The sequence below is a fragment of the Chiloscyllium plagiosum genome, unplaced genomic scaffold, assembly GCF_037043375.1.
Source record: "Chiloscyllium plagiosum isolate Xiang-an unplaced genomic scaffold, Cpla_swu_hap1 HiC_scaffold_6, whole genome shotgun sequence".
Taxonomy (NCBI): domain Eukaryota; kingdom Metazoa; phylum Chordata; class Chondrichthyes; order Orectolobiformes; family Hemiscylliidae; genus Chiloscyllium; species Chiloscyllium plagiosum.
Window position 1 is genome coordinate 72,012,189 of NW_028270144.1, and position 18,745 is coordinate 72,030,933.

Here is an 18,745-nt window from a genome sequence, read left to right on the forward strand (position 1 = left end):
TGGCAAAATATTGATTTTCAGCCTCTGTAATTAGCAGCTAAAAAGCAACTGTTGAGACGGATGTGAATTGTCTATTGCAAAATTGATTCAGTTGTGCTGAATTAACAAAAATTTATAATCATTGCTTTACTTCCTCTACATCCTTCACGGAAGTACTTATTTTAACTTTATTCGCCACTAGGACTGTCTGAAGCAAAATCAAAACGATCCATTCAATCTAATTTTGTTAGAGCTGCAGAATGACTGTGTCCTTGATTATGTTTATCTTCATCTGTGAATCCATCAGCAGCAGTGAGGTTTCCAGTCTATCCATACACTACAATAACACTTCAGGTAAGAAACTAGCAGATATAGTTTGTTTTTTTTAAAAATACCATTAGCTCTGTCAGTAAATTATAACCCTTTTTGAAAGGGAAGGCACGGGTTTCACTATGAATTTCAATATTAGCATTTGTAACCATTCTGAGTGTCAAGAATTTTGCTATAATTCCACAGATTTGAATTGAAACAATGCGCCAATAGACAATGCAAATACATTTAAAATAATTTCAAAGGGCATCCATCAGAAATAGGAAATGTTAGTTTATATGCAACTGTGGACTTAATGCTGGCATACTAGAGTTTGGAGAGATCAGATATTTCTCAGTCAAGGTTCGAACCTATTTTTGCTTGAACTTAATATTTTAGGATATAGGCAACCATGTGCATGTGGGTTTTCATAAAAGCAGCTCTGATAATGACACTGAGTTGGTAAAGGGTCGGGAAAGTATCAGATCCTTCCATCATTTATGGTAGAAGTTTACCTTAATCACTCCCTCCAGTCACAAATGGCAGTTCTAGGCAAAAGTCAGGACTGCAGATGCTGGAAACCAGAGTTTAGATTAGAGTGGTGCTGGAAAAGCACAGCAGGTCAGGCAGCATCCGAGGAGCAGGAAAATCAACCTTTTGGGGCAAAAGCCCTTCATCAGGAACCCTGATGAAGGGCTTTAGCCCGAAATGTCGATTTTCCAGCTTCTCAGATGCTGCCTGACCTGCTGTGCTTTTCCAGCACCACTCTAATCTAAACAAATGGCAGTTCTGGCCCAGAACAAAATTTTATGTTAAGATAAATATAATGTACTTCTCAGTATAATGGTTGATACTATCATGTTTAAATGCAGCCAATTTGGATGTTAACCAGATTAATTGAAATAAAGAACAAAATAAAAAACAAGAAGCCCATCCAGATTGCGCCAACATAAACTAAAAATCTTTTGCCTCTATTGGGTCCAAATTCCTCAACTTCCCACCTATTCATTTTTTGTCAAGATGTCTCTTGAATGATGCGATTGTATCTGTCTCCTCCATCACCTCTGATGATGCATTCCAGGCACTACCATCCTCTGTATAAGAAAGAAACTTGCCTCTCACATCTCCTTTAAACTTTTTAGCTTAAACCCATGCGCCCTAATTGACATTTCTTCGCTGGGAAGAAGACTCTGACTATCCATTCTATCTATGCCTCTCATAATTTTGTGAACCTCCACCAGGTTGCCTCTTATCCTCTGACATTCAAGTGAAATTCAGCCACTTTTGTCCAATTTCTCTTCATATCTAATACCCTCCAAACTAGACAAGATCCTGGTCAATCATTTCTGTACCCTCTCCAAAGTCTCCATGTCCTTATGGTAGTATGGCAACCAGAACTGTATGTAATATTCCAAATGTGCCCTAAGTAAAGTTCAAAATAGCTGCAATATGACTTGCTAGTTTCCATGCTATCTGCCCCAACCTATGAAAGCAAGCATGCTATATGCTGTCTTGACTACTTTATCCACTTGTGTTGCCTCTTTCAGGGAACTGGAGCCATATGCCTAGATTCTTCTATATGGTGATGCTACTGAAGGTTCTGCCATTTACTGTATTTTACTGGATGAGATCTTCTAAAATACATTACCTCGCATTTGTCTGGATTTAAATCCATTTGCCATTTCACTGCCCGAGTCTCCAGTTTATCTATATCCTGTTGTATCCTCTGGCAATCCTCCTCATTATTTGTAGCTCCCCCAATCTTCGTTTCATCTGCAAACATATTGATCAGACCACTTCTCCTCCACATTCTTCTCCAAATCATTTACGCATTACAAACAACTAGAGTCCCAGCACTGATCCCTACAGAACACTAGTCACAGATCCCCAGTCAGAAAAAAACAACTTTCCACTGTGACGCTCTGTCTTCTGTAACTAAGCCAGTTCTATATCCATCTTAGCAGCTCACTGCGGATACTGTGTGACTTCATCTATCAGCCTGTCATGAGAGACCTTGTCTAAGACCTTGCTAAAATCCATGTAGACAACACCTACTGCCCTGCCCTCATCAATCATCTTTGCCACTTATTCAAAAAACTCAAATCAAGTTTGTGAGACAAGACCTTCCCCACATAAAACCATGCTGCCTATTGCTAATAAATCCATATTTTTCCAAATGTGAGTAAATCTTGTCACCAGCAAACTTCTCCAATAACTTCCCTGCCACTGACATAATGTCCCAGTTGCTTTTAGTTGAAGCTCAGAATTCCAATCACTGCTTCATGTGTTATACTTCTACATTGAGCAAACACTGTGTTCTTCTACTACAAATACTCTCCTTAAGAATTATGTTGACAAATAACATTCATCCAGATATTTTATAAGTGTGCGCCATCCCTTCATCCATATTCTGTTAATATTTTTCATTCAATAAATTGTGGACAAACCCCTGATAATTGCATGAAAGTTCTGGATGCAATTTAATAAGGACATTTCCAAAATACTGCTTTCTGCTCAACGATGGTAATAGCTCATTGCTTAAATCTGAAAAGTCACATTATTTCTTGTGTGTGTTGCTGAGAGGAGATAGAACATTAGAGTGCAGTACAGGCCCTTCAGCCCTCTGTTGTGCCGACCTGTGGAACCAATCTGAAGCCTATCTATCCTACGCTATTCCACTATCATCCATATATTTATCCAATGACCATTTAAATGCCCTTAAAGTTGGGGAATTTACTACTGTTGCAGGCAATGCGTTCCCTGCCCCTACTCCTCTCTGAGTAACGAAACTACCTCTGACATCTCTCCTATATCTATCACCCCTCAATTTAAAGCTACATCCCCTTGTGCTAGCCATCACCATCCGAGGAAAAAGGCTCTCATTGTCCACCCTATCTAACCCTCTGATTATCTTATGTCTCAATTAAGTCACCTCTCAACTTCCTTCTCTCTAATGAAAACAGCCTCAAGTCCCTCAGCCTTTCCTTGTAAGACCTTACCTCCATACCAGACAACATCCTAGTAAACCTCCTGAACCCTTTCCAACACTTCCACATCGTTCCTATAATGCGGTGACCAGAACTGTACGCAATAGTCCAAGTGCAGCTGCATTAGAGTTTTGTATAGCTGCAGCATAACCTTGTGACTCTGAAACTCAATCCCTCTACCAATAAAAGCTAACACACCGTATGCATTCTTAACAACCCTATCAACCTGGGTGGCAGCTTTCAGGGATTTATATACATAGACACTGAGATCTCTCTGCTCATTTACATTACTAAGAATCTTACCATTAGTTCAGTACTCCTTATCCCTGCTGTACCTTCCAAAGTGAATCATCTCACACTTTTCTGCATTAAACTCCATTTGCACCTCTCAGCTCAGCTCTGCAGCTTATCTATGTCCCTCTGTAACCTGCAACATCCTTCGGCACTATCCACAACTCCACTGACCTTAGTGTCATCAGCAAACTTACTAACTCATCCTTCAACACCCTCATCTCGGTCATTTATAAAAATGATGAACAGCAATGGACCCAAAACAGATCCTTGTGGTACACTAACAACTGAACTCCAGGGTGAACATTTCCCATCATTCACCACCCTCTGTCTTCTTTCAGCCAATTTCTGTTCCAAACCGCTAAATCACCCTCAACCCTATGCCTCCGTTTTTTGTGCAATAGCCTACTGTGGGGTACCTTATCAAACACTTTACTGAAATCCATATGCATCACACAAACCATTTTTCCCTCCTCCAACTGTTTGGTCACCATCTCAAAGAACTCAATAAGATTTGTGAGGCATGACCTACCCTTCACAAAACCATATTGACTGTCCCTAATCAACTTATTCCTCTCCAGATAATTATAAATGCTACCTCTTAAAACTTTTTCCACCACTTTACTCACAACTGAAGTAAGGCTCACTGGTCTATAATTACCAGGGTTGTCCCGACTCCTTAAACAAGGGAACAACATTTGCTATCCTCCAATCTTCTGGCACTATTTCTGTAGACAATGACAATGTAAAGATCAAAACCAAAGGCTCTGCAAACTCTTCCCTGACTACCCAGAGAATCCTAGGATAAAATCCATCTGGCCCAGGCACTTATCTATTTTTACACTTTCCAGAATAGTTAACACTACCTCCTTGTGAACTTCAATCTCATTTAGTCTAGTAGCCTGTACCTCAATATTCTCCTTGACAACATTGTCTTTTCCCAGAGGAAAAATATTCATTTAGCGCTTCCCCTATCTCCTCAGACTCCACGCACAATTTCCCACTACTATCCTTGATTGGCACTAATCTTACCCTTGTCATTCTTTTATTCTTGATATACTTATAGAATGCTTTAGGGTTTTCCTTGAACCTATCTGCCAGCGACTTCTCATGTTCCTTCCTGGCTCTCTGTTTAGGTCTTTCCTGGCTACCTTGTAACTCTCAAGCACCCTAACTGAGCCTTCACGTCTCATCCTAACATAAGCTTTCTTCTTCCTCTTGACAAAAGATTCAACTTCTTTAGTAAACCATGGCTCCCTCGCTCGACAACTTCCTCCCTTCCTGACAGGTACATACTTGTCAAGGACACGCTGTAGCTGTTCCTTGAATAAGCTGTATATTTCAATTGTGCCCATCCCCCGGAGTTTCCTTCCCCATCCTATGCATCCAAAATCATGCCCAATTGCATCATCATTACTTTTCCACTCGCAATAACTCTTGCCCTGTGGTATATACCTATCCTTTTCCATCACTAAAGTAGAGATAACCAAACCATGGTCACCAAGACTAAAGTGCTCATCTACCTGCAAATCTAACACCTGGCTGGGTTCATTAACCAGGACCAAATCCAATGTGGCCTCGCTCCTTGTTGGCTTGTCTACACACTATCAGGAAACCCTCCTGCACACATTGGACAAAACCTGACCCATTTAAACTACTTGAACTATAGTATTTCCAGTCAATATTTGGAAAGTTAAAGTCCCCTACGACAATTACCATGTTACTCTCGCTCCTATCCAGAATTATCTTTGCTATCCGTTTCTCGACAGCTCTGGAACTGTTCAGAAGCCTATAGAAAACTCCCAACAGAGTGACCACTCCTTTCCTGTTTCTATCCTCAGTCTATACTACCTCAGTAGATGAGTCCTCAAACATCTTTTCTGCCACCATAATACTGTCCTTGACTAACAATACCACACCTCCCCCTCTTCTCAGTTCTTACTGAAACATCTAAATCCCAGAACCTGCAAGAATCATTCTTGTCCCTGCTCTACCCATATCTCTGAAATGGCCACAACATCGAAGTCCCAGGTACCAACCCCTACTGCAAGTTCACCCACCTTATTCTAGATGCTCCTGGCATTGAAGTATACACACTTCAAACCACCTTTCTGCTTGCTGGTGAACTCTTGCGACCTTGAAACCTCATTTCTGATCTCACTACTCTCAACCTCCTGGACACTGGAACTACAATTTAGGTTCCCATCCCCTGCTGAATTAGTTTAAACCTTCCTGAAGAGCTTTAGCAAATTTCCTTCCAAGATATTGGTACTCCTCTGGTTCAGGTGTGGACCATCCTGTTTGTAGAGGTCCCACCCATCCCAGAATGAGCCTCAATTATCCAGGTATCCGAAACTCTCTCTCCTGCACCATCCTTGTAGCCATGTGTTCAACTCCTCTCTCTCCCTATTCCTTGCCTCTCCAGTTGTGGCACGGGCAACAAACCAGAGATAACAACTCTGTTTGTTCTCGCAATAAGTTTCCACCCTAGCTCCCCAATTTTCTGCCTTAAATCCCCATTCCTTTTCCTACCTATGTCGTTACTACCTATGTGGACCATGACTTGGGGCTGCTCTCCCTCCCCTGCAAGTATCCCGAAAACACTATCTGAGACATCGCGAATCCTGGCACCTGGGAGGTAAGACACCTTGAGTCTCTCTCATCCCTACAGAACCTCCTATCTGTCCCCCTAACTATGGAGTCCCCAATGACTAATGCTCTGCTCATCTCCCCCCTTCTCTCCTGAGCAACAGCAACAGGAGCAGATTCTGTGCCAGAGACCTGTACCCCCAAGGCTTACCCCGGTATATAACACACACAGACACCCACACACAGACACCTCCCGAAATATCCAAAACGGTAAACTTGTTATTGAGGGGAACGGCCAACAGGATCCCTGCACTGTCTGCCAGTTCCCTTCCCTTCTCCTGACTTAACCTATCCACCTTTTTCTTGCACCTGAGGTGTGACTTCCTCCCTGTAACTCCTCTCAATAACCCCCTCCACCTCCCAAATGATCCAACAGTTTCCAAGGAGTTGGGTGCACTTCCAGCAGATGAGGTTAACGGTGACACTTCACTCTCACATTCTGCAGGAGGAACATTCAACTGCCCTAATCGACATTCCCACTATTCTAAATTCCCAGAGACTGTCGAAAAATAAAGAATAAAAAATAACTAGTTAACTTACCAATCCGGTGCATAGAACCTTTTTTTTTTGGTTAGAGGAGGAGGATGGGTGGGAGACACTATCTAAGTAGTGTTTCGGGTAACACAACCAGCTTCACTTACTCAGCAGTCCCGTGCCGACTCCTGCTCAGCGTATCCTCCACCTATTCACGAGGTAAGTTTTGAAAGCAGTGATTCACCTTCCTGGCAGCTTCCTGGTCACTGCTGCAGCTCTTCCTCCTGCTGGACACCAAAATCAGCAGTGGAAGAGATGGCACTCCTGCATTAATAGGGATGGAGATTGGTGGTGGAGGGGGCGTATCCCTGGAAACCACTGAGGCTGTCAGTTTACCTGCTAGGTTTCCCTCATGGCTCAAGCACTCGTAAAAGGTTCAAAGAGGTTGCTGATTGCCTACTTGGCTCTAATGGGCTCTGGGCAAGTGTTTGGTCTCTAACATTTCCTGCTGCTAGCAACTATGCCAATGGTCAGAAAGCAGATATGTCACCCATCATCTTCCTGCACCACTTTGCCTGCCTTGCCATCTCTCAGCCGAACCCGAAACGACAGGATAAATCACTATTTCAGATGTAGCCTAACCAGCAATAAATAAGAGGTTAGAATAGTATGTATTGTTTATTTTAAATACCTTTTCAAATGCATAATTAGTTTGGTAATTTTCCTTTGCTTATATGTTTGCAGTTAAATCCAGGTATGTGCATCACTAAGGAATATAATTATTACTTAAAATTTCTGTATAATTAAGTTGGACAGAGTCTGTTGCTGTGCAAATTGGTAGGAATCCATTCAGAGCCCTGGATGGTCTTGTCTTGATTATTCTTCTATAGATTTTATTTTTAAATACATTTCTAATCATTAAAAATGTAACTTTTGCAAATTAGTATAGGATTTCTTCATCTGGAAGTTGCTTTGCAGCTTTAGATTAGATTATATTACTTACAGTGTAGAAACAGGCCCTTCAGCCCAACAAGTCTACACCGACCCTCCGAAGAGCAACCCACCCAGACCCATTCTCCTACAGTTACCCCTTCACCTAACACTACGGGCAATTTAGCTTGGCCAATTCTCCAAACCTGCACATTTTTGGACTGTGGGAGGAAACCCACGCAGACACTGGGAGAATTTGCAAACTCCACACAGACAGTTGCCTGAGGCGGGAATTGAACCCGGGTCTCTGGCGCTGTGAGGCAGCAGTGCTAACCACTGTACCACTGTGCCGCCTTTAAGATTTAACTTCTTTGTAATTTCTAATAAACTCTGTTACGATAATCTTGACATTTTTATGCCTTTTGATTTCACTGCACAGGTCATGTTCCACAGATTTTATATCCATACAATAATACCGTGGAAGCATTGGTTGGTAAGTGAAGCCAAGTAAAATAAAGCAACTAAGCTCTTTTGCTCTTTGTGATTTTTATAAATGACTTGGATGAGGAAGTGGAGGGGTGGGTTTGTAAGTTTGCCGATCATGTGAAGGTTGGTGGAGTGTGGAGATCTATTGTAGGTTGCAACGGGACATTGACAGAATGCAGAGCTGGGCTGAGAAGTGGCAGATGTAGTTCAACCTGGATAAGTGTGAAGTGATTAATTTTGGAAGGTCGAATTTGAATTCAGGTTATAGGGTTAAAGGCAAGTTTCTTGGCAGTTTGGAGGAACAGAGGGATCTTGGGGATCTACGTCCATAGATCCCTCAAAGTTGACACCTAAGTTGATAGAGTTGTTAAGAAGGCATACGGTGTGTTGGCTTTCATTAGCGGGGGATTGAGTTTAAGAGCCGCAAGGCTCTATAAAGCCTGATTAGACCACGCTTGGAATATTATATTCCATTCTGGTTGCCTCATTATAGGAAGGATGTGGAAGCTTTGGAGACGGTGCAGAGGAGATTTACCAGGATGCTGCCTGGACTGGAGGGCATATCTTGTGAAGTAAGTTTGAGGAAGCTAGTGATTTTCTTATTGGAGTGAAGAAGGTTGAGAGGTGGCTTGATAGAGGTGTACAAGATGATGAGAGGCATAGATAGAGTGGACGACCAGAGACTTTTTCCCAGGGCGGAAATGGTTATCACAAGGGGGCATAATTTTAATGTGATTGTAGGACGGTTTAGGAGAGATGTCAGAGTTTGGTTCTTTACACAGTGGTGGGTGCGTGGAATGCACTGCCAGCAGTGATAGTAGAGTCAGATGCATTAGGGACATTTAAGTGACTCTTGGATAGGCACACGGAAGATAGTACAATGAAGGGTATATAGTTTAGTTTGATTTTACAGTAGGATATAAGGTCAGTGCCAAAATCGAGGGCCTAAAGGCTTGTATTGTGTTCTACTGTTCTATGTTCTAAAGCAGACTTTTATATTGATTCTGGCCTCTCTTGTCGTCTTTTGCCCCAAATAATGAACCCTTGAAACCATTAGATTCCTCAAATAATTTGTTTTAAAGTTTATTTGTGGGATGCATTTGATGCCCATTCCTCATTATCCTGAGGAGTTAATGGTGGGCTAACCTTGTGAATTGCTGAAGAAAGTTGAACAAGTTGACCCTATTCAGGCCAATCTTTTTGAAACATACAAAACTTTTGACTTGACAGTGTTTATGCAGAAAGGTTGTTTCCTCTTGTGGAAGAATCTAGAACCAGAGGACATGATCTCAGAGGAAGGGGTCACCCATTTAAGACATTGAGGAACAATTTCCTATGTGAGGGTAATGAATCTATGGAATTCTGTACCACAGAGAACTATTGGAGGCTGGGTCATTAAGTATATTCAAGACTGAGATAGATTTTTAATCAGTGAGGAAACCCAGTGTTATGAGGAAAAGGCAGGAAAGTGGGGTTGCTGATGCCCGAAACGTCGATTCTCCTGTTCCCTGGATGCTGCCTGACCTGCTGCGCTGTTCCAGCAACACATTTTCAGCTCTGATCTCCAGCATCTGCAGACCTCACTTTCTCCTCGATTATCAGATCAGCCATTACCTCAATTGGCTGAATTGCCTCCTTCTGGTCCTATGTCTTACCGTAAGCTGTGTCTGGCCTACGCCATGAGATTCTCTGACAGTGTTCTAACTTCATTTTACTCAAAAGGATTTTTTCAAATAAAATAATGGCACCTGATCCAATTTCAAGTTTGAAATCAGTTGGATGATGGTTAACCTATTTAATCTGGTTCAGATGAATCCTCTATTACCCCTAAGAAAGATTGCTTCATACCATGTAATTATGTGTTCTAATGAAGCTAAGTCTAAGTACTGTATTTTCTTTCAAAGATGTTTGCTATCAGATTTTTATCCTCTTTGTGCAATTAGCATTATTATTTTTATGGCTCAGAGGTTGTTTTTGAGTCTTGTACGTTTTTTGGAAATGTCCCACTTTTATTTTTACAAAAGTTGCATCGGTGTGATAAAGCTTGACATTGTTTCTGTTTTTAATTCCATATCTGACCTGCAGAATCACAGAATTGTTACAGTGTGGAAAGAAGCCATTAAACCCATTGTGTCTGCAAGCATTTTAACTTTGTGCCAATTCCTGCCTTTTCCCCATTTTCCAGCAAACTGTTTGTTAATTAATCATCTAATGCCTTCCTGAATATCTCATCCCTAGAATCATTCTTGTAAACCTTTTCTGCACTCTCTCCAGTCCATTCATATCCTTCCTATAATGAGCTGCCCAGAACTATGCATAATACTATACTGAGACTTATAGAACATAGAACAATACAGCGCAAAATAGGCCCTTCTCAGCTCGTCCCCCTACACTATCCCATCATCATCCATGTACTTATCCAAGGATTGTTTAAGTCTCCCTAGTGTGGCTGAGTTAACTACATTGACAGGTAGGGCATTCCACGCCCTTACCACTCTCTGAGTAAAGAACCTGCCTCTGATATCTGTCTTACATCTATCACCGATCAATTTGTAGTTATGTCCCCTCATACAAGCTGACGTCATCATCCTAGGAAAAGACTTTCACTGTCTACCTTATCTAATCCTCTGATCATCTTGTATGTCTCTATTCAAAACCCCTCTTAGTCGCCTTCTTTCCAATGAGAACAGACCCAAGTCTCTCAGCCTTTCCTCAGATGATTTTCCCTCCAGACCAGGTAACATCCAGTAAATCTCTGCACCTTTTCCAATGCTTCCACATCCTTCCCAAAATATGGTGACCAGAACTGTCCATGATATTCCAAGTGTAGCCGCTTCAATTGTAGGGCCATGTTGCTCTGGAACTCAATCCCTCTACCAATGAAACCTAACATGCCGTATGCCTTCTTAATAGCACTATCAACCTGGGTGGCAACTTTCAGGGATGTGTACAAGGACTCCAAGATCCCTCTGCACATCCACACTACCAACAATCTTTCCATTGACCCAGTACTCTGCCTTCCTGTTATTCTTTCCAAAGTGCATCACCTCATATTTATCTGCATTGAACTCCATTTGCCACCTCTCAGCCCAATTCTGCAGTTTATCCAAGTCCCCCTGCAACCTGTAACATTCTTTCAAACTGTCCACTACTCCACTGACTTTAGCGTCATCTGCAAATTTACGAATCCATCCATCTATGCCTGTGTCTAAGTCATTTATAAAAATAACAAACAGCAGTGGTCCCAAAACAGATCCTTGTGGCACACCACTAGTAACTGGACTCCAGGCTGAATATTTTCCATCAACCACCACTCACTGCCTTCTTTCAGAAAACTAGTTTCTAATCCAAACTGCTAAATTGCCCTCAATTACCCTCGCCTCTGCATTTTCTCCAACAGCCTACCATGTGGAACCTTATCAAAGGCTTTATTGAAGTCTATGTATACCACGTCAACTGCCCTACCCTCATCTACATGCTTGGTCCCCTTCTCAAAAAACTCAGAGGTTTGTGAGACACGACCTGCCCTTGACAAAACTATTTGACTATCTGAAATCAAATTGTTGCTTGCTAGATGATTTTAAATCTTATCTCTTATAATCCTTTCCAAAACCTTTCCTACAACAGAAGTAAGGCTCACTGGTCTATAATTACCTGGGTCATCTCTACTGTCCTTCTTGAACAAGGACACATTTGCAATCCTCCAGTCCTCTGGTACTAAACCTGTAGACAATGATGACTCAAATATCAAAGCCAAATGTTCTGCTATCTCCCTAGTTCCCAGAGAATCCTCAGATAAATCCCATCTGGCCCTGGGGACATGTCTACTTTCACTCTTTTTAGAATTGATAACACCTCTTTGTAACTAACCTCGATCCTTTCTAGTCTAATATCTCGTATCTCATTCTTCTCCTCCACAATATTCACCCTTTTCCTGAGTGAAAACCGATGAGAAATGTCTGTTTAGCACCTCTCCGATCTCCACAGGGTCCACACTCGACTTCCCACTTCTGTCTTTGACTGGCCCTGTTCCTACCCTAGTCATCCTTTTATTCCTCACATACCAATAGAAAGCTTTAGGGTTCTCCTTTATTCTATTTGCTAAAGATTGCTTGAGTCCTATCTTTGCTGATCTGTAACTCTCCATCGTCTCATCTGATCTATCTTGTCTCATCAACACATAAGCCTCCTTCTTCCACTTAACAAGAGATGCAATTTCTATAGTAAACCACAGTTCCCTTACCTTATCACTTCCTCAATGTATTATTTGAGTTCATAATAACTTCTATTCTATGGCCCTACAATTGAAGCCTAGAAAACTGTTTTATGAGCAGTTCTTTCTCTCTGTCCTGTCACCTTTGTAATAATGTATGTATGTACATACACTCCTAGATCTATCTGTTCCTCCACACCCTTTAGATTGTTTCTCTATTCTCTTTGTACCAAAGTATATCATCTCATACTACTTTGCATTAAGTTTTGTCTGCCATGAGTCTGCCCACTCCAATGTGTTAATGTCCTTTTGAAGTTCTGTACTGTACTACTTACATTTTCAGATCTCCCAAATTTTGTTGTCTGCAAACTTTGAAATTGTCTCTTGAGCACCAGGATCTCAAATATTCACATGTTATGTTTATATTCACCCCCGGCCTGAAAAGTATTGATTAACCATTGCTGTCTGTTCCCTGTCTCTCAGCCTATTTGCCCTTTTATTTCATGGTATATAATTTTCCAAACAGATCTGTTATGTGGCACAGTGTCAGGCTCCTTTTTGGAAGACCATGTAGACCACATTGCCAGCTTTCTCATCAACCTTCTCTATTACCACTCCAAAAACTTCCAGTCACTTAAATATGGTTTCCTTAACATATCCATTCTGACCATATAGTCCAGTACAAATCTCAGTCTGAAGGATTTGTGAATTTACATTTGCAGGGAGTTAAATATCTCTTTCTCTGTTGTCATTATTTTGAACTGCTGTTATTTCTCTCTCTTAAATGATTTATTTAGAAGCTGTTACAGGAATTTGCGATTTTATGCAGGTTACAGTTGATTTTACTGTTCAGTGTTTTAAATTGTTCAATCATCTTAATTGTGTTAACTGTGAATCCTCAAGTTTTGTAAAGATTGTTGTTAGGTGGAGAAGGATGCCCATCTTTGGCAGATGATACACTCAACCATGATGACCAGTAAATAAAATTTAATAAGACTCTCCTTCTTTACTTAATAGCTAGTTACATTGTATCTAAGTACATGATTGTCTCTTGTGATATTGGGTTCAACATAAGAGTAAGTTTATATTACAGCTGCTGAAGCACCAGATCTTTAACAACTCTGGTTAGCTCCTCCGAGGGACAGTCCTTCATATCCTAATAGATGTAGCCTAACACATGACGTCAGTTAACCCTTTCAGGTGTAATTGTCTTCTGTACAAATCTTGTGGACTTGTAAATTAAGGCAGTCTTACATGCAGATTAATGGCTGTCTTGTAGAAGAATCATAACGGACTCGAGATGTTAACTCAGTTTCTCTCTCCACAGACCTGAGTTTCTCCTGCACTTTTAGTTTCAAATGCAGATTAACAACTTGGACAGGAGGGAAATAATTGGTGCATTTTGTAAGTGGCAGAGTGGGTGGTCAATAAAAACATCTGTCTCCAATAAAGCTGAACCAGGCCTCTGAGGTGCCTTCAGTAGATGTAGGGTGATACTGCAATGAAGCAGGTACCCTGTGATGTCCCCAACATTTCCATTGAGGTTTCCTTGTTTTTGTTTGCCTGCATAGCACATTCTGATGAACCCGACATCAATGCAATATCACAGGTGAAACTAATGTAAAAAGAATCACTGATGGGCAGACAACATACTGACAGACCTACAATCACATTGGAAGAGTTTGCATGCAGTTTGCAGAAGGCTGCCTCAAGTATTTGAAGTCACAGATTATTGTGATGCTGTTGTGTAGATGGAATGACCAACTGCATGGAATATCATCTGCAGTCGAATGATACCATGCATGCTGCAATTACACTTTGGCTGGGCAGACTAGCACAACTGCCACCCTAAGTAAGTTGACAGGAGCCTTTGCTTTGTCCTCACAGGGCTGTACCAAGCTGCATCAAGGTATATTCAACATGGCAGTGAGTGAGGCTGACCCATGAGAGGGGTGATGGAGAAAAGGAACATCAGACTGGGAACTGCATTCAAAGCATCTTCAAGTTCTTTCTTGTGCCCACCACACTGTCATCAGACTTTATCTTCCATTAGCCAGATCTGTTCTTGTGCAGGTGCAGATGATGCTATCCTTGGAGTTTTCACTGACTGTAAAACCCAAATGGGTTTGGCCAAGAGCAATTTGATAGTCAGAGCAGCAATCTGAGGATTCTGTCTTCATTGCTACTCCAGTCACAGGGATTGCAACAAATCAAGATGGAAGGAAAAAGGGAAAAATAAAAACAGAGTTTTTTAAATTGTACAGTGGTATGCATCTAGTTAAATGACAAAATGCCACATTATATGTTTCTGTTTAGTGAAAGCACATGATTTTATTTTAGTCTTACTTCCTCATCTTGCCTATTCTTGCCTGCTGAGTGGCAAGTCACCTCTAGCTTACATGTTGATGAATGGGAATATTTGAGAAATTGATGGGGACCAGTGACGATGTGGCTGGTTGTTTGCAGGTTTGCTTTGTGTCCGTGACATTGTGAGGAATTTTGTTGAGGATGCATAGTGGTAGGAACAAGGTCATTTGATGGGCTTCTGATGTCAGTACACTGGTAAACCTAAATGAACCTAAAATGAAGAACGACCTCCCTGGCAGCAGCGTGTGCAGTTGGAGAATTTGAGCATTTCTCAATTGACCAGTTCCACTTCTTCAAAATGCAGCTGATGTGTAACCACAATTAAATATTTGTACAGGCATGTGCAGCATTCCCAGGGAGCTGCCTTGCTATTTTTTTTCTTATGTCTGATGTCCTCAGACCCCCAAATGCACTTAACAGGTGGCTGTTAGAAGACATGGATACCTACTTCAAACTTGGCTGATGTTATCCATCAGAAATGCTTTTTAAACTTTGCTAGCATATCTGCTTCTACCACCTCCCCGGCAGCACATTCCAGCATGTACCAACCTCTTTATTGAGTATATTCCTTTAAGTTTTCCCCCTCTCACCGTTAACCTATGCCCCCTAATATTTGATATTTCCACTCTGACTATCTACCCTTTCCATGCCTCTCCAAATTATATACTTCCAACACCCAACACCACCTCTTAATAGTGACACGCCACAAAATATCAACATAACTCTCCCTAATCTTACCATCATCTGTGTCCTTCTCCCTGGTGTACACCAAAGTACTCATTAAGGACCTCATCCACTTCCCCTTCTTTGTCCTGGAGTGGACTTAGCTTTTCCCGAGCTGCCCTCATTCTCCTCATCTATATAAAATGTTTCGGGATTCTTCTTGATCCTATTATCCAAGGAACGATCGTGGCCACTTCTAGCCTTCACAATTTCTTGTTTAAGTTCTTTCTTGTTTCCTTTGTACTTCTCAAGGGCCATGTTTGATGTTGCCATCCTTATCTTTTATTCTCACAGGAACATGCTGGTCCTGAGCTCTGATCAACTGGCCTTTAAAAGACTCTTGCATGTCAGATATGGATTTATCCTAAAACAGCCATTCTCCATCTAATTTCTCCAGTTCCTGCCTAATACTGTTGTTAGTAGCCTTTCCCAAGTTTAGTAATTTCATTAGAGCTCCTTATTCGTGATGATATTAAAACTTATGGAATTACGATCACTGTTCCGAAAATGCTCCCCAACTAAAACTTGGGTCAGCTGACCAGGCTAATTCCCCAATACACGGTCTGATATGGCCCTTAACGTAGTTGGATACTCTGTATATTGTTTCAAGAAATCCTCCTAGATGGTCCTCTCAAATTCTGCTGCATGTATGCCCCTGGCACTAATGGACTGCCAGTCAGTATTGGGGAAGTTAACATCACCCACCATAATAACCCTGTTGTTTTTATATTTTTCCATGATCTGCTTACATATCAGTTCCTGTATCTCCTGCTGGCTTTTGGGAAGCCTACAGTATTGTCCCATCATACTGCTTACATCCTTCTTATCCCTGAGTTAAACCCATATGACCTCGCTGAATGACCCCTCCAAGATATCCCCTCTTAGTACAGCCGTAACATTCTCCTCCATCAGAAAGGCAACACCTCCACCCTTTTTACATCCCTCACTATCTTGTCTGAAACATCTAAACCCTGGAATGTTGATCTGCCAGTCCTGCCCTTCTTTCAACTAAATCTCTGCGATGGCTATCACATCATAGTCCCATGTACTAATCCAGGCTTTAGGCTCATCTGCCTTATTTATTCTACTCCTTGCATTAAAATAAATGCACTTCAGACCACTAGTCCCACCATGTTCATTAACCTGGCCCTGTCTGTCCTTCGTATTAGACTTACTTGAGTGCCTTCTCCACCTGCTGACGTACTGTTCTTGTTCCCTCTTCCCTGCCACACGAGTTTAAATCCTCCTGAGTGGATTGACATATTGGTGCCCCTCCAGTTTTGATGCACCCATCCTTCTTGTACAGGTCCTACCTGCCCTGGAAGAGATCCCAATGATTCATTTTGGCCCATTTGCTGTGGGCCAAAAGCTGAAAAATGGTAGGAGGGTAGTCAGGTCTGCATTGACCGCAGCAGACACGATGGACCAAATGGCTGCCTTCTATACTGTAAAAGTCTAAACATCTATGGGGGAGGATTTTAACTTGAATGGTGGGGGATAGAAACCTGAGAAAGGAGTCAAAAGGGGAAAGCAAGGATAGAAAAGTAAGAAGCAAACATGCTGCACCTGTACAAAGCTCTGGTGTGGCCACATTTGGAGTATTGCGTACAAGTCTGGTCACTGCATTAGATTAGATTACTTACAGTATGGAAACAGGCCTTTTGGCCCAACAAGTCCACACTGACCCTCCGAAGAGTAACCCACCCAGACCCATTTCCCATTTTTACCCCTGACTAATGCACCTAACACTATGGGCGATTTAGCATGGCCAATTCACCTGATCTGCACATCGCTGGATTGTGGGAGGAAACCGGACCACCCAGAGGAAACCCACGCAGACACGGGTAGAATGTGCAAACTCCACACAGACAGTTGACCGAGGCGGGAATCGAACCTGGGTCCCTGGCGCTGTGAAGTAGCAGTGCTAACCACTGAGCCACCATGTTGCCCTATAGGATAATAGGAAGGATGTGGAAGCTTTGGAAAAGGTTCAGAGGAGATTTACAAGGATGTTGCTTGGTATGGAGGGAAGGTCTTACAAGGAAAGGCTGAGAGACCTAAGGCTGTTTTCGTTAGAGAGAAGGAGGTTAAGAGGTGGCATAATTGAGACATATGAGATAATCAGAGGGTTAGATACATTGGACAGTAAGAGCATTTTTCCTCAGATGGTGATGGCTAGCACAAGGAGACATAGCTTTAAATTGAGGGGTGATAGATATAGGTCAGATGTCAGAGGTAGTTTCTTTACCCAGAATAGTAGGGGCGTGGAATGCCCTGCCTGCAGCAGTAGTAGACTCGCCAACTTTAAGAGGATTTTAATGGTCATTGAATAGACATATGGATGAGAATGGAACAGCATAGGATAGATGGGCTTCAAATTGGTTCCACAGGTTGGTGCAACATCGAGGGCCGAAAGGCCTGTACTGCGCTGTAATGTTCTATGTTCTACATAGAAGGCAGAAAATACAATAATAATAAATTGGGCTATTGTCCAAGATAAAGTTATGATGACTAACAAGGTTAAAAAGACAAGTGTAAAGGCATTAAGGTAGGTGTATTAACAGCACAAAGAGAAATGCACGGCTTAAGATATAGATGTGAATACAGAGCCATGCACAGAGAATGACCAAACATGGGAATTGAATATCCGGTGTATTCGATACTTAAGAAGAACAGACAAATGGGAAAGAACATTGGGTAGAATTGTTAATAAACTGTATGAGGAAACCACATGGCAAATGCTGTACAATGTGGATACATGTGAAGTTCTTCACTTTTTGGTGTGAAAAGTAGAAAGGCAGAGTTTTATTTGATATATTGGGAAATGTGATTGTACAGAGATCTGCAATAGGATTAAGTTCGGAAGTAGGGATGCCCTCCTCCAGTTTTACAGGGCGTTGGTGAGACTATTCTGGAATATTGTGTGCAGATTTGCTTCCTTTACCTAAGAGATGATACACGTGCCATAAATGGAGTCCAGCAGACGTTTGCAAGGTATACATTGAGATGTCAGCCATGTTTATTGAGGAGAGATTGGTTCGACTGGGCACTCATTAGATTAGATGAGAGGGGATCTGATTGAAATGTGTAAAATTCTAAAAGGACCAGACAGACTTGATATAGGCTGGATGTTTCCTTCGGCTGGAGCGTCTAGAACCACAGTCACATGATATGGAGTAAGCCATTTAGGACTGAGCTGAGGAAACTTTTCTTCACTCAGCGAGTGGTCGACCTGTGGAATTAATTAACACAGAAGGCTGCAGAGGCCAAGTCACTTCAAGAAAGAGAACTTTTTAAATTTATAAGACATCAGGTACAATGGGATAGTGGGAATATA

The 18,745-nt window shown here is 41.8% G+C and overlaps 1 protein-coding gene across 2 annotated transcripts in view; it reads left to right on the forward strand.

The window, feature by feature from the left end:
- Positions 1-201: 201 nt before the first annotated feature.
- Positions 202-18,745, forward strand: part of LOC122550651 (interleukin-1 receptor type 2-like) — a 33,754-nt gene continuing 15,210 nt past the window's right edge. For both annotated transcript variants that reach the window (XM_087988116.1, XM_043691729.2), the window contains exons 1-2: positions 202-333; positions 8,059-8,112. In XM_087988116.1, coding sequence (XP_087844242.1) covers positions 240-333; positions 8,059-8,112 — 148 coding nt within the window. In that variant the 5' untranslated portion in view covers positions 202-239. The remainder of the gene's footprint in view (positions 334-8,058; positions 8,113-18,745) is intronic.